Source organism: Bufo bufo, chromosome 11 (assembly GCF_905171765.1).
Source record: "Bufo bufo chromosome 11, aBufBuf1.1, whole genome shotgun sequence".
Classification (NCBI taxonomy): Eukaryota; Metazoa; Chordata; class Amphibia; order Anura; family Bufonidae; genus Bufo; species Bufo bufo.
The window spans coordinates 37,259,167-37,279,584 of record NC_053399.1 but is presented as its reverse complement, the minus strand read 5'-3'; the positions used below and the strand labels follow the sequence as shown (position 1 = coordinate 37,279,584).

General features: G+C 44.4%; 1 protein-coding gene across 2 annotated transcripts in view; it reads right to left on the bottom strand.

Moving 5' to 3' along the window:
* Window positions 1–20,418, bottom strand: part of UBR1 (ubiquitin protein ligase E3 component n-recognin 1) — a 144,732-nt gene that overhangs the window by 13,111 nt on the left and 111,203 nt on the right. For both annotated transcript variants that reach the window (XR_005774952.1, XM_040412845.1), the window contains exons 38-46: window positions 18,905–18,972; window positions 18,615–18,765; window positions 16,869–16,956; window positions 14,922–15,058; window positions 12,054–12,162; window positions 5,051–5,107; window positions 2,271–2,348; window positions 1,082–1,252; window positions 828–929 (exon numbers count right to left, since the gene is read on the bottom strand). Coding sequence is in view for 1 of the 2 variants with exons in the window: in XM_040412845.1 (XP_040268779.1) it covers window positions 828–929; window positions 1,082–1,252; window positions 2,271–2,348; window positions 5,051–5,107; window positions 12,054–12,162; window positions 14,922–15,058; window positions 16,869–16,956; window positions 18,615–18,765; window positions 18,905–18,972 (961 nt within the window). In the remaining variant the exon portion in view is untranslated. The remainder of the gene's footprint in view (window positions 1–827; window positions 930–1,081; window positions 1,253–2,270; window positions 2,349–5,050; window positions 5,108–12,053; window positions 12,163–14,921; window positions 15,059–16,868; window positions 16,957–18,614; window positions 18,766–18,904; window positions 18,973–20,418) is intronic.

Genomic DNA, 20,418 nt, shown 5'->3' with positions numbered 1-20,418 from the left:
GACATTTATGATATATGCTATACGTTCAATATGCCATAAATATAATATTTCAGTTGGTAATACCCCTTTAAGTTTTATTTTCGGCCCTTGGAATTGATTCAGGCTGACAATCTGGCCCCCAACCAGAAAAGGTTGTGCACCCCTGCTCTAGATGGTTCTATTACCTGTGTGCATTTTAAATTTTTGTTTTTACATGACAGTGATATAGTAATGTTTGCATAGCCATTACAGATTTCATAAAAGAAGAAGCATTAGGGTAGGTCCTCCTGCACACGACCATATTTGATTTGCGGTCCACAAATCACGGATCCGCAAAATACGGATGCGGTCCGTGTGCATCCCCCAATTTTCCTGGGACCCACTGTAAAAACACAAAAAGCCTATACTTGTCCACAAAACGGACATGAATAGTACAGGTTCTATATAACGGATGCAGACAGAACATGGATGAGATCCTTGTGCTGTCTGTCTTTTTTGAGGACCCATAGAAATGAACGGAATGGACCAAAAATACAGTCGTGTGCATGAGGCCTAAGACTGTCGGCATGTAAATTGGAAAAATCTTCTGACATATGATGGGCATGTAGGCCACATGTATGCAGCTATATTGCACGGGTGCATTCACTGCCCACTGACTTCTATTATTGTGAATGTAAACCACGTGATATACGTTTCTTGCAAGATCCCCTTAATTGAAAAGAGGCTGACTGTGCTATTTAATACACAAAATATGTCTATAGCCCTGAAGTATACCAAAAGGACGCCCAATATATTGTATCGATACAATCGTACTGCGAGTATAGCTTGAGAATGTAGATGATTCTTACTTTAAACCAGGGTCAGTTTCTCCATATTCATCCAGATATGGCGCTGGGTACAAGCAGCCTCTTGTTTTCACTTCAGTAAGCACAACCTTACATTCTCTAATCCTGAAAAATACATAATATATGTAACCACAAAACCCACCACTCCTGCAGCCATGCACAGCTACGGTCCATGAATATTCACAATCTCAGATTTTATGCCGATAGTCTTCCTGTTACTCCTTTTTTATCGTATCTTGTCTGATTCAATGACTCACTTGAGGAATATACAGATTCCAGCTGCACAGTGCAATGCATGTGCGGTGCAAGCCCCCAGCTCCTCTCCATTGACCACCTCCTGACAACACGTGTTCTGGGAGCACAGTATGGCCCCGCACAGAAGACACATCACTGGGTGTTTACGTTCAGCATCCTGGGATTTCGGGCACCTAAAAAACAACATATATACTGGTAATGTCTCCATTTTTTGTACCGAACACACCGGAAGCTTTATCCACTCCGGTCAAATTCTGTTGGTGGGCAGGAGACCGGAAAGGAGATATAGTAACCAGCGTGTGTTCCATGTTGGGCCACGCGCCAAACCATTTAACGAGTTAACATGTCCGAACAGGCTTTCAGCCCTACATCATTGTTATGGCCACCAATCAATTCCCTTTGATCTGTGTGATGGCATCCGGGACCTCCCTATACATATAAGTGTTTGCCTCTGATCTCAGTACTATTGTGTTTTTACTCCTGAAGAAGGGGAGCTTTGCCTTATCCCCGAAACTCGTTTACCTGCAGCATAGAAGCCTGCTATTGTGATCTATCAGACGGCTGAGTGTGGTTCCATCCGCTGAGCTGGCCTGGTGCGAGAGGTGTGGGGGATTGTGTCTTGAGCTCATCCTTTCTCTCTCCCACCTCTTGAGTACTGTGAGTAAATGAGTCTGATCTAATGTCACCTTTTGTTCCTCCAACTACCATTTCAGCGCCTGTACTTACACAGCATTTTGCATTGCGGATAGGTGATAAATGTATGATTGCTGGGGGTCCAACCGCTGTCACAAAAACAGGGGTGATAAATGCATGATCAGCTAGGGGACATATCACTTGTACCCCAAGCGATCACGAGAACAAAAGTCCCTGACTCCCCTGTGTGAATGAAGTGGTGGTGTACATGCATGACCACCACTCCATTCACCTCCACGGGACTGCCTGGGACTCAGCTATCTCCATCAGTACCCCCTATAAGTCAATGGATCAGTGGTCACAAATTTGCACCATTCATCCATTTACACAGGGGACTTAGGGACCCCCCCCCCCCCATGGCTCAGCTATCATATATTGATGACCAATCCTGTGGATAGGTGATAAATGTTATTTGTGGGACAGCCCCTTTAATGCAAATGTACCTGTAGGCAATGTAGTAAAATGCATCTGGAAAGAATAAAGTATTATATCCAGTACCTGAAGTGGGAAGCTTGATTGAGCAGAATGCTGTAATCTTCAGGCAGCTCCGTTAAGGTGTTAAGATTCCTTGGGTACCTGCAGGATAACAGACGAGTGCCTCATAATCTGCTTACACAACTTCTCTACATAAGGTCCTGTACCAGACTATTGTCAATCAGAGGCTACCATTTTATCATCTCTGTTATGATACAGTAAAAGTACTAAGAGGCGAATCAATAGTCATTATGTTAATGGAGGACACCTCCGAATATTCTGTCATGCTTCCTGCCATTAAAACAGGTTGTAATATTCAAGTATGGATGTGGGATTATGGAACTGGCCATTGACTAGAAATAAAAAGGGACTCATAGAAAAGTCAAACCTCAGCCCTACCATAGACCTCGCTCTCCAGTGGAACTCAAATGATTATCTACTTGTCTAAATCTACCCTTACAGTACCGTGCGGAAAGTTTTAGACAGGTGTGTAAAGATTGCTGCAGACTAGCTATGGTCCTCAGGTGATTCTTTGTGCTTCTTCCAAAGAGCTATATCCAGACAGATGCTCATCCATCATACAATACCATCACGGAGCTGCAGTACAAGCGGTACAATAATCTGGCAGCAGTGACACATGGTGGAGATCCCTTGTAAATTTGGGGCTGCATTAGAGCAAATGGAGTTGGGGATTTGGTCAGGACTCTAAACATGCAGCCAATGTCATTAATCTTCAGTGTAAAGAAGAACAAAGAGTCCCGGAAGTGATGATATGGCCCCTCACAGAGCCCTGATCGCAACATCATCAAGAAGGATCTGAGCAAGCCTACATCCATAGAACTGTGGATAGTTCTCCAAGATGTTTGGAACAACCCCTCTGCCCAGTTCCTTCAAAAACTGTGTGCAAGGGTACCTAGAAGAACTGATGCTGTTTTGAAGGCAAAGGGCGGTCACACCAAATATTGATTGTATTTAGATTTTTCTTTTCTTCATTTACATAGAATTTTCTGCATTGATTCTATTTTTGGAAGCATTCTCACTTTGCAGCATTTTTTCCACATCCGCCTAAATCTTTTTAACAGTATTCTCCAAAAACCTGCTTTCTGCAATGCAGATTCTTAGCACAATGACCTTAGGGTCCCTGCATGCAACAAAGCCATGCATATGGACCCTGTACAGAAGCACATTGGTCCATATTATAACCCCTTAGGTACTCGGTCTGCTGCCATATGGTGCAATCATGAGACTTAGTATAGTATTGCCTCTGTAGTACTGCATGCATTACAGGTTTTCTCACAGTACATTACAGTTCTGTGTAATCTACTACTCTTAATTGTTCTTTCATTGTATTGTATTAAGGGTCCATTCACACGTCCGCAAAATGGGTCCGCATCTGTTCCGCAATTTTGCAGAGAAGGTGCGGACGCATTCATTTTCAATGGGGCTGGATTGTGCTGTCCGCATCCGCGTGTGCGCATACACACTTCCGTTCCGCAAAAAAAAAGAACATGTCCTATTCTTGTCTGCAATTGCGGACAAGAAAACGCATTTTCTATGAGACTGCTGGCGATGTGAGGTCCGCAAAATGCGGAAAGCACATTGCTGGTGTCCATGTTTTGCAGATCTGCAAAACACATACGGACGTGTGAATGGACCCTAACTGTTAATTGTTTTACACTAACATACTAAATAAAAGTGTGGTTGATTTGGGGCACGATCATTCGGACCACCCCTAATCCTGAAAATAAGGGTACATTCACACGGCCGTGTGTAGTCCTTTCTGTTTTGGGGTCCGCAAATTTTGTGGACAAATGACTTCCGTTTGTGTTCCGTATGTCTTCCATTTTTTACGGTCCGCAAAAAACGGAAGAAAAAAAAAAAGAGAGAAAAAAAAAGAATTATTAAGGCCTTTGAAAATACGGAAACGGATCCGCAAAAAACGGATGACATACGGAAACCATTCCGTATGTCATCCACAATTTGCGGATTCATTGACTTGAATGGGGCTGTGGACCGATCTGTGCGGACAATAGAAGTACAATCTTTATATTATTGCGGACTAGAAATGGGAAACAGAGATGCGGACAACATACTGAACGTTGTCCGCACATTTTATTCTCCCATAGAAATGAATGGATCCGCATCTATTCCGCAAAATGCGGAATGGATGCGAGTAAAATTATACGGTCGTGTGAATGTACCCTAAGGGTGTACTGATTATGATTGTATTAAAATGTACAGGAAATAATATGGGTGGATGTGTCCCCACCAATCTCACTTTTGTGGCATATACAACTGACTTGCTATAAAGCATTTAAGTAGAAAATGCCCTTAAAGGCTATGGACACCTTTGGGGCAATTTGTCTTTATTGTTGCATTGTACTCATTTTGAGCTAAAAATCACTTTTTCAATTGGTCTGTATTAAAAATGTTGAGCCCCTTTCTCTGCACAGCCTTGAGATTCTCTAGTACAATGCTCTGTGTTTTTACTGTGTTCTGTCAGGCAGCTTGGCTGATGGCTCCCTATATCTGATCTTATAAACACTCATTATACCTCAAGTCGTATTTTACTGATAAGAAAGTGGCTTAAATAGGTGTTTTTGAGCTATAAGTAATTTAGAGATATGGGTTATTAGATTACCGGGCACAAAGTGAAAGAACAATTCTCAAAGCTAGACAGAAGTTAACCCGTTATGACAAAGCTGCTGAATGTTTTTTTTTTAATAAAGACCATTCAAGAAAAAAAATTTAAGCCCACGGACAATTCTGTAATCTTAGTGAAATAGTTCTAACAGTGGTCTAACCTGATTGCACTTGTTTTACCAGCGAGGACGCTAAGAACAGCTGGGTCAGATCCCCACCTAGAGAACAAAGAGACAGTTGTGACAGCTGCAGACTGTTAATTGAAGTGACTAAAGCTGTTCAGTCATACTTCATAGTTCATGCAATGTGTGAGACAGCCAGACATCAGATGGTGTACTCATTTATTAATACCTTCTCAGGCACAGCGCTGAGATTTGTGTATCTTCTACATGTTGTCTCTGGGGTGGCTTAGAAAAAATTAAAACACTAACTAATAAAGGAAGCCACAAGCAATTATGTATGAGCTATTACAAGATCTGCAATGTTTATGTAAAGGACATCCTGTCACCAAAAAGTGCAATGAAATTTTTGTGGGAAAAGATTCAGTAAAACTTGTAATTTATACATTGAAATCTCTGCCCCCTGAATGAGCCATCTTAGCAGTAATTGATAACATTCAGTGTGTAGGTTTGTATGCAGACACTGACAAGACAGTCCACTGGGGCAACAGAGCTCAGAAAGAGCAGAGATTTAAAGAATCATTTACCACAAGTTGCTGAACTCCTCTACCTCCATAACAGGAGTACTCCACGGGCGGACCGCGGTCCGCATCCAGCTGCCTGGATCCCTGCATGTCCCGCCTTCAGCTATATCTGCATCCTCAGGATGGAGACAGTTGAATACAATGGTGAAGCAAGAAGCTGGAAGGGAGGCGTCAGCTCCCTGCTTCACCATTCCCCTGCTTTCCATAGTTCAGAGCTGGCAAGCGTGATGTGGCCACAGACAGCAGAGTAAAGAGCGGAGCAGATGTCCCCCAACCCCCCCCTCCCTCTGTTAGTTAGGGAAACACGAGGTAAGTGAGCATTTAACGCAAGGCACTTAAAGGGGCATAGGTCTGTGAGCAGTGGCCATCTAAGGGGAAATAACGGTGTAAGGGAGGCCACTAAAGGGGGTACAACTGTATGTAGGGGCCACTAAAAGAGGACATATCTATGTAGGGGTCCACTAAAAGGAGCATAACTGTGTGGGGGGCATAAGTGTATAAGGGGGGCCACTAAAGGGGGCATAAATATGAAGGGGGAAATCACTGTGTGGGGAGCATCTAAGGGGACATAACTGTGTGTATGGGGCCACTAAAGGAGGCATAACTATGATGGATGATGGAGGCATCAGTATGTGGGGGCAATCTAAGGGGGCATAACCATGAGAGGGGAATAACTGTATCTGAGAGGCACTTAAGCAGCCTTAACTCTATGAGGGGTGCCAATTAAGAAGGCATCACTCTGTGTGAGGGCCAACTTAAGGGGACATCAAACTGTGTGGAAGCCACTTAATAGGCATCACTCCATGAGGGGGCATTTGAGTGGACATCATATTGTGTGAGGGGGCACTTAGAGGACATCACTGTGTGATGGCACCAGGGGATCACCCTTCTGTAAGGGGGCACTTAAGAGTCATCCTACTGTGAGGGGGGCACTAAGGGGGCATCATATTATCTGAGGGGCACTAAGGAGCATTATTATTGTTAGGTGGCACTAAGAGGACATTGTTACTGTGTGGGGAGGTACTAAGGGGGCACTATTACTGTACGGTCATCAGAATGGGGATTAGAGGTGTGGATTTTTGTAAAAAAAATAATCCACTGGTGTTGTCCATCCTTACATTTTTTGAAACATATTTTTATTGAGTTTTATATGCATTACATACAGTACAGACTAAAGTACCATAAAAATCACATCTTTGAAAATAATATTTTTCTTATTTTCCTCCTCTAAAACCTAGCTGCTTCTTATGGGCAGGTGCGTCTTATAGGGCGAAAAATACGGTAAGTATCTGTGCTCTTTAACATGATGCCTGTAGACTGCATCTTATGGTGACAGGTTCTCTAAGTATCACTACCTATGGGTCAAGTGAAAGAAAAAATAGGATTTTTTGTGCTTACCTGTAAAATCCTTTTCTCGCTGAGTTCATTGGTGGACACAGAAGACCATAGGTATAGCCATTGCCACTAGGAGGCGATACTAAGTAGGAGCATCCAAGAGAAGCCAACAGAAAACAATAAAAAGGAAGAAAACCGGAGATGGGTCATCATCAAGAACCAGAAGGACCCATCTAGGAGAACCAGCAATGTACATACAGGGTGGGAGCTGTGTCCCCCAATGAACTCAGCGAGAAAAGGATTTTACAGGTAAGCACAAAAAATCCTATTTTCTCAATCGTATCATTGAGAAATGCGGGGGAAAGACGCACCAGGAACCCTGAAAAGGGACAAGAAGACCCATTCCCCGGAAGGCCAGTCAGAGAGCGGCTGAAGGCGCAGAGGCTCCGGCTGGGCAGAATAAAGAACAGCCCAGGGAATATAAGTCACGGCTTAGGAGACTTCAGAAGAAGTGGAGAGCATACAGAATATCCACAAGATGGACAAGAATGAAGACAAGTCAGTCACCAGAAGCAACGGAGCAATTGCGGAAGATACAGGAGAGAAATACATAGCCCGGATCCAGGAGTGATGCCCATGGATCAAAACCCCAAGAAAAAAGAAAACAAACACTCAGTAGAATACTGATTGGAAAAAGACGAACTTATAAATGGCGTCTTTAAAACAAGGGCCAAAGAACTGCAGATGTGACAAAACTTGCCCCCCATGGGGGAAGAAGTAGGGATGCCCGAAGGCAAAGGCCCCACACACCATACCGGACTGCCAGAAGAGAAGAACACTCCAGCAGGACCATGACGAACAAGTCAGGGCTAGAGAACCTGGAAGTCAAGCATGAGAATGGCCCACAAGAAAAAATTCTTGAGGGAGTGAAGAAACCCAAAGTGAACAAGGCAGTGGAACCGACCCAAAACTGACAAAATTGGGGAGTAACCTAACAGAGAAAGAGTGTCCTCCGGGATAAAAAATGTCCCCTTCAGACCTATGACCAAGGGGGTTTCTTCATAAGAATGTTCTCCCAGGAAAACGCCAATGTGGTAAGCAGAGGCATGTAGAGGAGGACCTTAAATTCCAGAATAAGAGAAGAGAAAAGCCGTCTGATTCTCCATGAAAGGCTTCCTGAACTGGCAGACCTAATCGGAAGCTGCAGACAGGAACCAGAGATAGGAAAAATACTGCGCCAGGAAGGGAGTGTGGACCCCGAACGCCACAAAGCCCCAGAAAAAAAAACTGGTAACAGAACCAATACCACCCGCGCAGCACCCCACAGCAGAAAGGGGGCATAGGAGAACCCAATGGCTATTAACACTGGCCGAGCAGGCAGTAACAGTATGTGGGGCAGCGCAACTACTCTCCCTGCGGAAGGCGAGAAGTAGAAGCAGCCGATGCGACTTAGTAGAAAACCAGCACTTAGGGGAGACAACAAGGGCAGTACGACCGCTCGACCCGGTGAGGGGAGCCATGCAGACAACTCACATATGCAAACTGAATAAGTGCATACCCAAACTCCACGCGGAGGGAATGCTGGTGCTGTCACCGTAGTAGATTGTAGAGGCAATGCGGTACATGTAAAAGGAACAAGGCGCTAAGCCAGCACCATAGAAATCAGTAGGTTATACCAGGTACAGAAAACGTACTAATTCCCAGCAGAAGTGAGCAAACCCCTCAGCCGCAGCGTGTCATGGCAGAACATAAGCAAAGTGCCCCTTGAGGAAGAAGGAAATGTAGACACGATCACAACTACGACTAGCGAGAAGGCACCATGCCTACCATGCCTAGAAGGAGGAATGCTGTGTAGATACCGCCGGAATGCCAGGGCCGATACTCCACATGGAGGAAGGGGATGTGGAGAAAACCATAAATGTAGTGTCCCCGCCCATGCGTCATGTAAGCCGCAGTTGAAGGATGAACGCAAAAATTCCTCTGGGAAGAGTTCACGCAGTAGTAGCCATGGAACCGGAGTAGCCAGAATATCTATGGGCAGCGCAAAGATTGCCTCCTCACAGGGGGGAGGCGATAGCAACAACTATGGCCTCTAGGGTCAGAGGAGAGACTCCACCTGAACATGAGTACAACAGCAATAGCTACCAAGAATTGGTGCTAGCGCAACACATCAGAGCAGACGTTCCACCAACGGAAGGAGTGTGGATGCCGGGCGTGCCAGTGATAATCAACTATTGACTCAAGGCTCGAGGAAAGGTATGAGGTATGCCAACGCCCCGATAGAGCTACAGGCCGACCTGGAAGACAGAGGCTGCCCCATAGGTGCCAGACACCAATACAAACTAAGACTACCTGAGGAGGGGGGTAGTGTGAAGCAGTCACAGCATCCAGCAGTAGTGCCAAAATACCACCTATCATGGGGGATAAGGCGATTGTAGGTACCGTGTCTAGCCAATAGGCCACCAATGGAACGGGATGCCATGCGACAAGGAACAAATGAGAGTAGTCGCGGTAGACAATGTTGCAGCAATTACTCCACCCAAGAAAGACGGATAAAGTAATAGGAGGAACAGTTTCCAGTGGTAGTGGACTTACTCCGCTGACGGAAAGAGGGGAACCGAAAAGATGTACAGCGTCCACTGGTAGTGCAAGCACTACTGGTTGAGCAACTACTCCGTCAATTGGGGGAGGGTAATGCTACAGGGTCTCCTGCACGCAATTGTGGTGCAACTAATCCCCCAATAGAAGGGGGAAAGCCGACAGGACAGATGATATCCAGTATGAGAGTAATTATTCCGCCTGCGGAGGGGTTAATGCAACAGGACGTATGGTATCCGGTGGAAGTGCAATACTCCGCCTAAGGAAGAAAGGTAATGCGATAGTCTGTACAGGATCCAGTGGTAGTGCAATTACTCTATAGAAGGAGGGTAATGCTACAGAATGTACAGTACCCAGAGTAAGTGCAAATACTCCCACTACGGAAGGAGGGTAATGCTACCGGAAGCATAGGATCCAGTGGTAGTGCGACTACGCCGCCTCTGGAAGGAGGGTAACGCTACCGGATGTACAGTATCCAGTGGTGGTGTAAATATTCCGCCCATGAAAAGAGGGCTATGCTACCGGACGTATAGGAACCAACAGGATGTAAACACTCCGCCGATAGAGATTACTCTGCCCATGGAAAGAGGATAATGCAACGGGCCATACAGTACCCAGTGGGGGTGCAATTACTCCTCCTACGGAAGGGGGGTAATGGCACAGGCTGTACAGTATCCAGCGGTAGTGCTATTACGCTGCTTATAAAAGGAGAGTAATGCTACAGGCTGTACGGCATCCAGTGCAAGGGCAACTACTCCACCTATGGAAGGAGGGTATGCTACAGAATGTACAGGGAGCAGTGGTGAGAGCACATATTCCGCCTAAGGAGGGAAGGGAATGTGACAGGACTCACGGAATTCAGTGATAGTGTAACTACTCCGCCTATGGAAGGAGGGTAAGCTACAGGGAGTGCGGTATCCAGCGGTAGTGCCAGGATTCCGCTTACGCTATAGGACGTATGTATCTAGCGGCAGGGTAAAGAAAATCTGCCTACAGAATGGCGTGGGAACTAGGTCCAGAAGGATCAGATAGCTCCAAGGGTTAATAATCTATAAATATATATATATATATATTTTTTTTTTTTACATATAGCTCAATTCTAACAAAGCAGAGCAGAGCTAGGAGAACTGAACCCACATCTGTCTGTACTAATGACCAGCACTGTAAGCCTCAGCAGAGAGCTGAGTAAGCACTTTCCTCAGCACAGGCAAGGAAGGGGTTAAGCAGAAGGCAGGGGCAGAACTTATTGGGCAGCTGGTTGGCGAAGGCATGGGCGCAAAATTTTTGTGCTCCGAAAATACAAATCCTGCCCCAGAAACGCTGGAAGATGCGGCCCAGTAGGCTGCAGAGCCGGGGCCTCGAGTACAGGCGGGGCCGACCGGAAGAACTTCCGGTTGGGGTGGCAATGTAGGGAGAGAGCAGAGTGCACTGGGAAACAAGGAGGCCGGGAGCGGGTGAACCGATGCCCCGAGTAGAAAAGTGGCGACCACCCAAGGAGACATGCGACCGCCAGGACTGGCTCACAGGTCATGGATGGAACCGGGGATCAGAGGTGGGACCGAGGCGGTGAGTCACCAGATACAGGGGCCAAGGTCTAGGAGAAACAACATATATTTCTGTGTTCACTTAGATAACACAGGAGAAGGGAGGCTCAGGCACAGGCACATTCTGCTTTTACCAGCAAACGAAGCGTGAACGAATTTCAAAATATGAAATCCGCTCATCTCTAGTATATATCACTGCACAGGCACACAGTAGCATTTGTACTGGCTTACTGACTTGGGCTGGAGGCCAAAAGGACACTATTTTGGCTTCCATGATGGGAATATTTGAAATATATACCATATACACTGGTAGCTTTTCCTGGTGCATATGCTAAATGTAAAGTTTGAATGCAATGTGCAGAAAACCTTATATTGTAGGCAGCAGGCTTCTGGCTTGAAGACAACTTATGTAACCTGAATTATACGTAAGGCTGCTTTCACACTAGCGTTTTTACTGGATCCGGCAGGGTTCAGCAAAAACGCTTCCGTTACTGATAATACAACCATCTGCATCCGTTATGAACAGATCCGGTTGTATTATCTTTAACATTGCCAAGACGGATCCGTCATGAACTCCACTGAAAGTTTCTATTGTGGCAGAGAAAACGGATCCGTCCCCATTGACTTGCATTGGGGGTCATGCCGTCTTGCTCCGCATCCCAGGATGGAAAGCAAACTACAACATGTTGCGGTTTGCTCTCTGGTATGGCAACGCAACTAAATGGAACAGAATGCATTTTGGAGCACTCCGTTCTGTTTAGTTCAGTTTTGTCCCAATTGACAATGAATGGGGACAAAACTAAAGCGTTTTTTTTTCCCGGTATTGAGCCCCTATGACGGATCTCAATACCGGAAAACTAAAACGCTAGTGTGAAAGTAGCCTAATATTACTCTTGCTGGTGCATTGTAACACCACTTTAATAAAAATATTTAACATTTACAGTACTTTTGCACACATGCTAAAACATACTGCAGAAATCGTACCTCTGAATAAGTGGTTTCACAGTGTCCCAGTACTCTTGGAAAAGGACAAGTAAGTTAGTAGGGAGACAGAGGTAGCTACACAGAGCCTCCAGCTGCTCTTCTGGAGCCACTGTAAAAGAAATGGGTGAAATGCAGATTATAATCATCATTGGCTTGAGAAAGGCTCCAGTATAGAGCCGAAACGTCGCGCTTCCAGCATGGGTGAATAAACATCTCTATTTTTCATGTGAGAATTCTGCCTGATTTCTAATTATTTAAAATGCAGATTAGTTAGAGGGACTAAAGGGTGTAGTACATGGGCAGATTTTCTGCCCGATGATCGTTAATATGAATGCTAGTTAGCGATCATCTTGCAGTGTAATACTGCCGACGATTGCCCGATGAACAAGCAAACACTTGTTCATCCGCCAATTGTCATTTTTAAGCATGCTTAAAAATAATCGCTTGCCGGCGGCAGATGGTGCTGTCTAATTACGATCTGCCGCCATTGTACAGCATGGGGACGAGCGATGGCATAGTGATCATGCTGTGGAGGAGATTGCTGCATGTAATACAGGGAGTGCAGAATTATTAGGCAAGTTGTATTTTTGAGGATTAATTTTATTATTGAACAACAACCATGTTCTCAATGAACCCAAAAAACTCATTAATATCAAAGCTGAATATTTTTGGAAGTAGTTTTTAGTTTGTTTTTAGTTTTAGATATTTTAGGGGGATATCTGTGTGTGCAGGTGACTATTACTGTGCATAATTATTAGGCAACTTAACAAAAAACAAATATATACCCATTTCAATTATTTATTTTTACCAGTGAAACCAATATAACATCTCAACATTCACAAATATACGTTTCTGACATTCAAAAACAAAACAAAACAAATCAGTGACCAATATAGCCACCTTTCTTTGCAAGGACACTCAAAAGCCTGCCATCCATGGATTCTGTCAGTGTTTTGATCTGTTCACCATCAACATTGCGTGCAGCAGCAACCACAGCCTCCCAGACACTGTTCAGAGAGGTGTACTGTTTTCCCTCCTTGTAAATCTCACATTTGATGATGGACCACAGGTTCTCAATGGGGTTCAGATCAGGTGAACAAGGAGGCCATGTCATTAGATTTTCTTCTTTTATACCCTTTCTTGCCAGCCACGCTGTGGAGTACTTGGACGCGTGTGATGGAGCATTGTCCTGCATGAAAATCATGTTTTTCTTGAAGGATGCAGACTTCTTCCTGTACCACTGCTTGAAGAAGGTGTCTTCCAGAAACTGGCAGTAGGACTGGGAGTTGAGCTTGACTCCATCCTCAACCCGAAAAGGCCCCACAAGCTCATCTTTGATGATACCAGCCCAAACCAGTACTACACCTCCACCTTGCTGGCGTCTGAGTCGGACTGGAGCTCTCTGCCCTTTACCAATCCAGCCACGGGCCCATCCATCTGGCCCATCAAGACTCACTCTCATTTCATCAGTCCATAAAACCTTAGAAAAATCAGTCTTGAGATATTTCTTGGCCCAGTCTTGACGTTTCAGCTTGTGTGTCTTGTTCAGTGGTGGTCGTCTTTCAGCCTTTCTTACCTTGGCCATGTCTCTGAGTATTGCACACCTTGTGCTTTTGGGCACTCCAGTGATGTTGCAGCTCTGAAATATGGCCAAACTGGTGGCAAGTGGCATCTTGGCAGCTGCACGCTTGACTTTTCTCAGTTCATGGGCAGTTATTTTGCGCCTTGGTTTTTCCACACGCTTCTTGCGACCCTGTTGACTATTTTAAATGAAACGCTTGATTGTTCGATGATCACGCTTCAGAAGCTTTGCAATTTTAAGAGTGCTGCATCCCTCTGCAAGATATCTCACTATTTTTGACTTTTCTGAGCCTGTCAAGTCCTTCTTTTGACCCATTTTGCCAAAGGAAAGGAAGTTGCTTAATAATTATGCACACCTAATATAGAGTGTTGATGTCATTAGACCACACCCCTTCTCATTACAGAGATGCACATCACCTAATATGCTTAATAGGTAGTAGGCTTTCGATCCTATACAGCTTGGAGTAAGACAACATGCATAAAGAGGATGATGTGGTCAAAATACTCATTTGCCTAATAATTCTGCACGCAGTGTAGAAGTGTCTAACAGTGCCTAGTATTAGACACCCTGATCGGGCAGGCGATTGTCAGGAGGGAAGTGTTCCTTCCCGGCCGTTATCATATGCAGTGTTTTCATCCGCAGCATGGGGAGGAGCAATCGCTATGCTATCACCCATCCCCATGCTGTCTAGTGGTTTGCCGGCGGAAGCTCGTAATTAGCGTAATTAGACTGCATGATCTGCCACCGGCTATCGATGATTTGCAAGCGTGCTTAAAAAAAATCACAATTGCCCAATGAATGAGAGTTTGCTCGTTTATCGGGCAATCAGTGGCAGCATTACACTGCAAGATGATCATCCCTTAAGTGCTACAGCACAGACATGATAGTGCACACTCCAACTCAGAGAGTCCTTCACTTCACATCTAATTAAAGATACTGCATGGATTGAGCCCTTCTGCCCTTTGGGTGAACTGAAGTGACAGCTGTAAGATTAATACAGCTGTCGGATTAATACAGACTAAAGACTAGTGTCAGGCTTCAGCAATGGTAGAGAAAATCTGTAGTTGTGGAGACCAACAACATGCACAATATATGCCCCATAGGGGAAAAGACAGAAGAAATATTGAAGCTTGTATTGCACATGACTTACTCTCCTCACCTTGCAGCCCCTGAACAATGTCCCATAAACATAAAAGGGGCAGATGTTAGATGATCAGTATTGGTAACTTTATATATACCTTATATACACACAATATACATTATTTAGACGTCTTTAGTAAGCTTACATGAGGACTTCAGCTCATCCGGTGGAGTCACTCCCAGCAAATAGTGGAAGAACAGAGCACAGCACCGCAGGTAAGGGACAATACCCTTCTTCACGCAGTCCCAGATATACCAGCCTGGAAGATCAGCTGCTCTAAAGCTGTAACATATCCATGGTACAAAACAACTAATTACTTTCTAAATTTTTGGCATCAAATGAAATACATTTCTGGAAATGTTCCACTAAAGTGATGGAACACGCATGAGGCTACTTTCCCACTAGCAGTGTTTTGTTTTTTTGCGGATCCGTCATGGATCTGCAAAAACTCTTCTGTTACAATAATACAACGCCTGCATCCGTCATGAACGGATCCGGTATTATGTCTTATATAGCCATGACGGATCCGTCATGAACACCACTGAAAGTCAATGGGGGATGGATCCGTTTTCTATTGTGTCAGAAAAAACTGATCCATGCCTATTGACTTACATTGCTCCGCACCACATCGCTGACAGGAAAAACGCTGCTTGCAGTGTTATTCTGTCCACGATGGGAGCGCAACCAAATGGAACGGAATGCATTCTGGTGCATTCCGTTTCGTTCAGTTTTGTCCCCATTGACAATGAATAGGGACAAAACTGAAGCGTTTTCATTCGCTATTGAGATCCTATGACGGATCTCAACATTGGAATTGAAAACACAGATGTGAAAGTAGCCTTAGAACAAAGGTGAAAAGTGATGTGTGATTTAACTATAGAACAGCGTATAAGCATAAGAGCCTAAAAGGTGTAAAGAAGAGATGTGTTTTTAGTTCTGCTAAATGTATCTTGCCATCAAGTAAAAATGGCAAATTAAAGGCGTTTTCTGGGACTTAATTATCGATGACCTATCCTTAGGATGGGTTACCAGGAAATTCACCATTAAACCAGGCACAATGTCTTGTAGGGCTAGCTCAACTGAATGTAATAACACCTTTCTTATAGAGATCCATTGCTTCATTCGGGAGAAAAGTTACTTTTAATCAATGTGCAAATGGGCGGTTAAGTGCACCAAGGGCGGACCCAAGCCACTTTGTGCACCCTTTCTTGGCTAGCCTCACCCACTCCTTCTTGATTGACAAGGCCAAGCAAGATGACTATGCAGGGACCTGACCCTGTCAACCAAGGAGAGGGAGGGGCTGTCAGAGGAGCAAGGGTGCACAGAGTGCACTTAACTGCTCATTTGCGTATATGGACTAAAAGTACTTTTTCTCCAGAATGAAGCAATGGATCACTAAGAGAAAGGTATCAATTACATTCAGCTGAGCAAGCCCTACGAGGCATTGAGTCTGGTTTACTAGCGAATTTCCTGGTGGGAGACTGCCTTTAAAATCAGATAGGTTGGGGTCTGAAACCTGGCACCCCATTGTTCGGCTGTTCTCGGAAGCACAGGGACTGTATCTACCGATTTGACCATGACCGGCTGATTATCTGTGCGTCAGGCATATTGGATTTCAGGGTGTCCGATTCTTTTTTCCCTGTGGGACATAAGCCATCGGCAGAGGGATCTGGCAGTGGCTTATTCCCCTTTGCCCATTAAAAACACATGCACGCTCGGCCAAGATGACTGCTGTTTAAGATATAGGGACATCTTTATACAAGCCACTGAACTGTAGTCCACGTGCAGAAGAAAAATAAACAAATATATCAATTCACTGCATAAACCCCACAGAGTTAGGCCACGTTTACATCTCTGGTGAATGTTTCCGGCAGGCTGGCATGATCCGACATTGCCAGATTCAACAGATCACCGCCGGATGCCTTATGACTATAATAGGATCGGGCCACTTTGCGGCATAAATGCAATGGACAGTGTTTTTTGGCCCAGACAACATTAATTTTTTATTTTTTTACAGATTTCCCCTGGAAATTGCTTTACTCGTGGACCATATTCATATACATATTTATCACTGTCTAAACAGCACACTAACCCGTCAATGAGCAGTGAAAGGTCCTGACACAGGGCAGCTGCACTATGAGCTTCTTCACAGTCACCTGGCATGGCAGATGGCACACAGTCTGTCAACAGATTGAACAAAAGAACATATTGTATGAATGTTGAGGGTAATTTATTATTATTATTATTATTATTAACAGTAGATACTTTATATAGAAGACGTGAAACAGGTGAGATGTCTACCTTTTGAGCAAACCTATTGTTTCTGTATCTGAGCACTTTAGTTTTTAGAAAAAGTACACATTTATGCAGTAAAAATGCATTGATTTATTTAATTTCAACCATGTCCTGAAAACTTACTTTGGTTTGCGTCCCATTAATGCCATTTAAATGCTGTGAGGAGCAGATCGTCTGCTTGTTAGGGTACTTTCACACTTGCGTTGTTTGATTCCGACAGGCAGTTTCGTTGCCTGAACTGCCTGCCTGATCAGGCAAACTGTATGCAAACGCATGTCATTTTTTCTGACTGATCAGGCATTTTTCAGACTGATCAGGATCCTGATCAGTCTGAAAAATGCCTGATCAGTCAGAAAAATGCATTGCAATACCAGACCCGTTTTTCCAGTGTCATCAGGCAATGTCATCAGGCATTTTGAATGCCGGATCCGGCACTAATACATTCCTATGGAAAAAAAATGCCGGATCCGGCATTCAGGAAAGTCTTCCGTTTTTTTTCACGGAGATAAAACCGTAGCATGCTACGGTTTTTTCTTTTGCCTGATCAGTCAAAATGACTGAACTGAAGACATCCTGAACGGATTACTCTCCATTCAGAATGCATGGGGATATGCCTGATCAGTTATTTTCCGGTATAGAGCCCTTGTGACGGAACGCTATGCCGGAAAAGAAAAACGCTAATGTGAAAGTAGCCTTAAGTGGAGGTGAAGCGCTGTATTTACATGCAACGATCACCTCCACAGTATGAGGATGAGCGATGGCTACTGTGATCGCTCATCCCTATACAAAATAATTTTTACTGGGAAGCAGAATGCTGTTTAGACAACACAATCTACTGCTCGGGAATGATGAATGAGGTTTCCGCACCTCAGATCGTTTCCTCAATGAATGAGAGTTTCGCTCGTTCATCGGGTGATCTGCAGCACCTTTAGACAGGCAGATTATCGGTCACGAGTGTTCATAGTTCATTACCGATAATCAGTCAGAACATCAGGCCATGTTAATCCAGCTTTAAGAACATTGGTCCATCATAATTTTTCCACTGTGCAATGTTAGCTGTGCAGGAACTGCAACTCAGCCTCCTTCACACTATATATCAGTTCTCTGGGCAGGGTTGGTTCATGAATAGTGTTGAGCGAACTTCTGTTTTAAGTTCGGCGTCTAAAGTTCGGCTTCCGGTTAGCGGAGAATCCCGATATGGATTCCGAATTCCGTTGTGGTCCGTGGTAGCGGAATCAATAATCGGCCATTATTGATTCCGCTACCACGGACCACAACGGAATTCTGAATCCATATCGGGATTCTCCGCTAACCGGAAGCCGAACTTTAGACGCCGAACTTAAAACAGAAGTTCGCTCAACACTATTCATGAGAGGAGTTGTACTGTGCTGAGAAAAAGATAACGCAGTTGCAGTTGGTCTACAGAACATGGGGGCCCTAGAAGTCAGATCCCCACCTATAAGTAAGCTCTGTCAGCTCCCCTAAATGAAAAAACAAAACAAAACCATTTCAGACTGATGTACAGAACAGTATATCTCTTTACCTGTGGCTGATGAGAAGATGATTTGTAGAATATGAGTCATTGTGAGCAGATGGAAGAGGTAGAGATGGTTGTATGAAGAGATTAAAGACGATGGGTGCAGCCCCACACCTTCTTCACAGTATAAAGATGGAAAGGCCAAAACTGACCCCACCTATGATAAAAGATGAGAAACAAACAAGCTTCAGCTCTGACTTATGCACGGATATGATGATACATAATAATATGCATGGTGGGTAATACGGCTGATATTACTACAAATATTTTACTTGCGTGAATATAGAAAAACTTACCAGAAGATGGAACACATCCACGGACAGGAAGGACGGCGTTCCCTCAAGGTTTATATTAGGCAAGAACACTGTGAATGAAAGAGCAAGAGTTACTGATTCAGATCAGTTACAGAAAATTACAGACGTAGGATTTCTGACCAAATGGATACGTTTTTTTTTTCCTTAACACAATAAATTCATTTTTTGTATACAGATTTCATTTTCTGCTACCTGTTACCAGTATGCAAAAGAAAACCTCTAATATGCTAAGAAACCTAACGAAAATAGTAATGCGTTGCTGAATTTTGAATATAACGGTTAAAGGGGTTTTCTGGGAGTTTTATACGGATGACCTCTCCTCTGGATAGTGATATAATAATTTTACGGCACACTTCTTGATGCAAAGTAAGTCACATGTATTAAACAATGAAAGGGTTAATCCACATAACAAAAAAAGATTTGCATCAAAATTTCAGATTCTTTCCAGCAACGTTTCGCTCACATTTAGACCTTTGTCATGCCGAATCTGGAGTGAGCAGGAGAATGGGGGCTGCCGCATGGGAGCTGAGAGACCTCTGGACAGGTCATCAGTATCTGATTGGTGGGAGTCCGACACCCGGGAACACCACTGATCAGCTGTTTCAGAAGACAACCGCGCTCGCAGTAGTGCCGCGGCCTTCTCTCAGTAAACCAAGCATAGCGCCGTACATTGTATAGCAGCTTTGTTTGGTATCACAGCTCAGCCCCATTCCGCTTCGCCTAGGCCATGTGACCAATAAATGTGACATCACATGGCCTAGGAAAAGCTGGAGAAGGCCATGGCGATACTGTAAGTGACAGTGCCTTCTCAAACAGAGGATCGGCGAGGGTACTGGGTGTCTGACCCCCACGATCAGATACTGATGACCTATCCAGAGTATAAGTCATTAGTATAGAACTCCCAGAAAACCCCTTTAAAGCTAATAAATCCATTAAAGAAACAGTAAACAGAGAAAATGCAGAAAGAAAATAGTTCAGCACTTCATCCTTTCCCTAGTTTGTGTCATATTACAATTAAAACTGAGAAATATATAAAGAAATCTCTGGGTGTCCCAGCTCAGCTATGCCCCCTCCTCCTCCTGTCCTGTACCCCCTTAGTTAACCCCCAGCCGAAGATGGGAGAGATTAGCAGGACATTAACCTCTTATTCTCTGCAGGATTTCTTGACAAAACTTTTGTGCCTGTGATCCTGTAGAAAATGCTTCAGACTGACAAACAGTGATGGGAAATACAGTATATTCCTTGTTTATCACTGGCATTCATTTGTAGGACAGGTGACACAGTCATCAAGTACATCTCTTTCACACATTTTTAAAGGGGTTCTTCGGGCCTTTTCATATATCCTCAGGATAGGTCATCATTATTAGATCGGCGGTGGTCCAACACCTAGCACCCGCGCCGGTCAGCACCCTGAGGAGACGGAGCGCGCTGTGTGCACGTGCCGCCTCCCTTCTCTCTTCCTGTCCCATAGACATACAGCAGCAGAGCAGGAATTG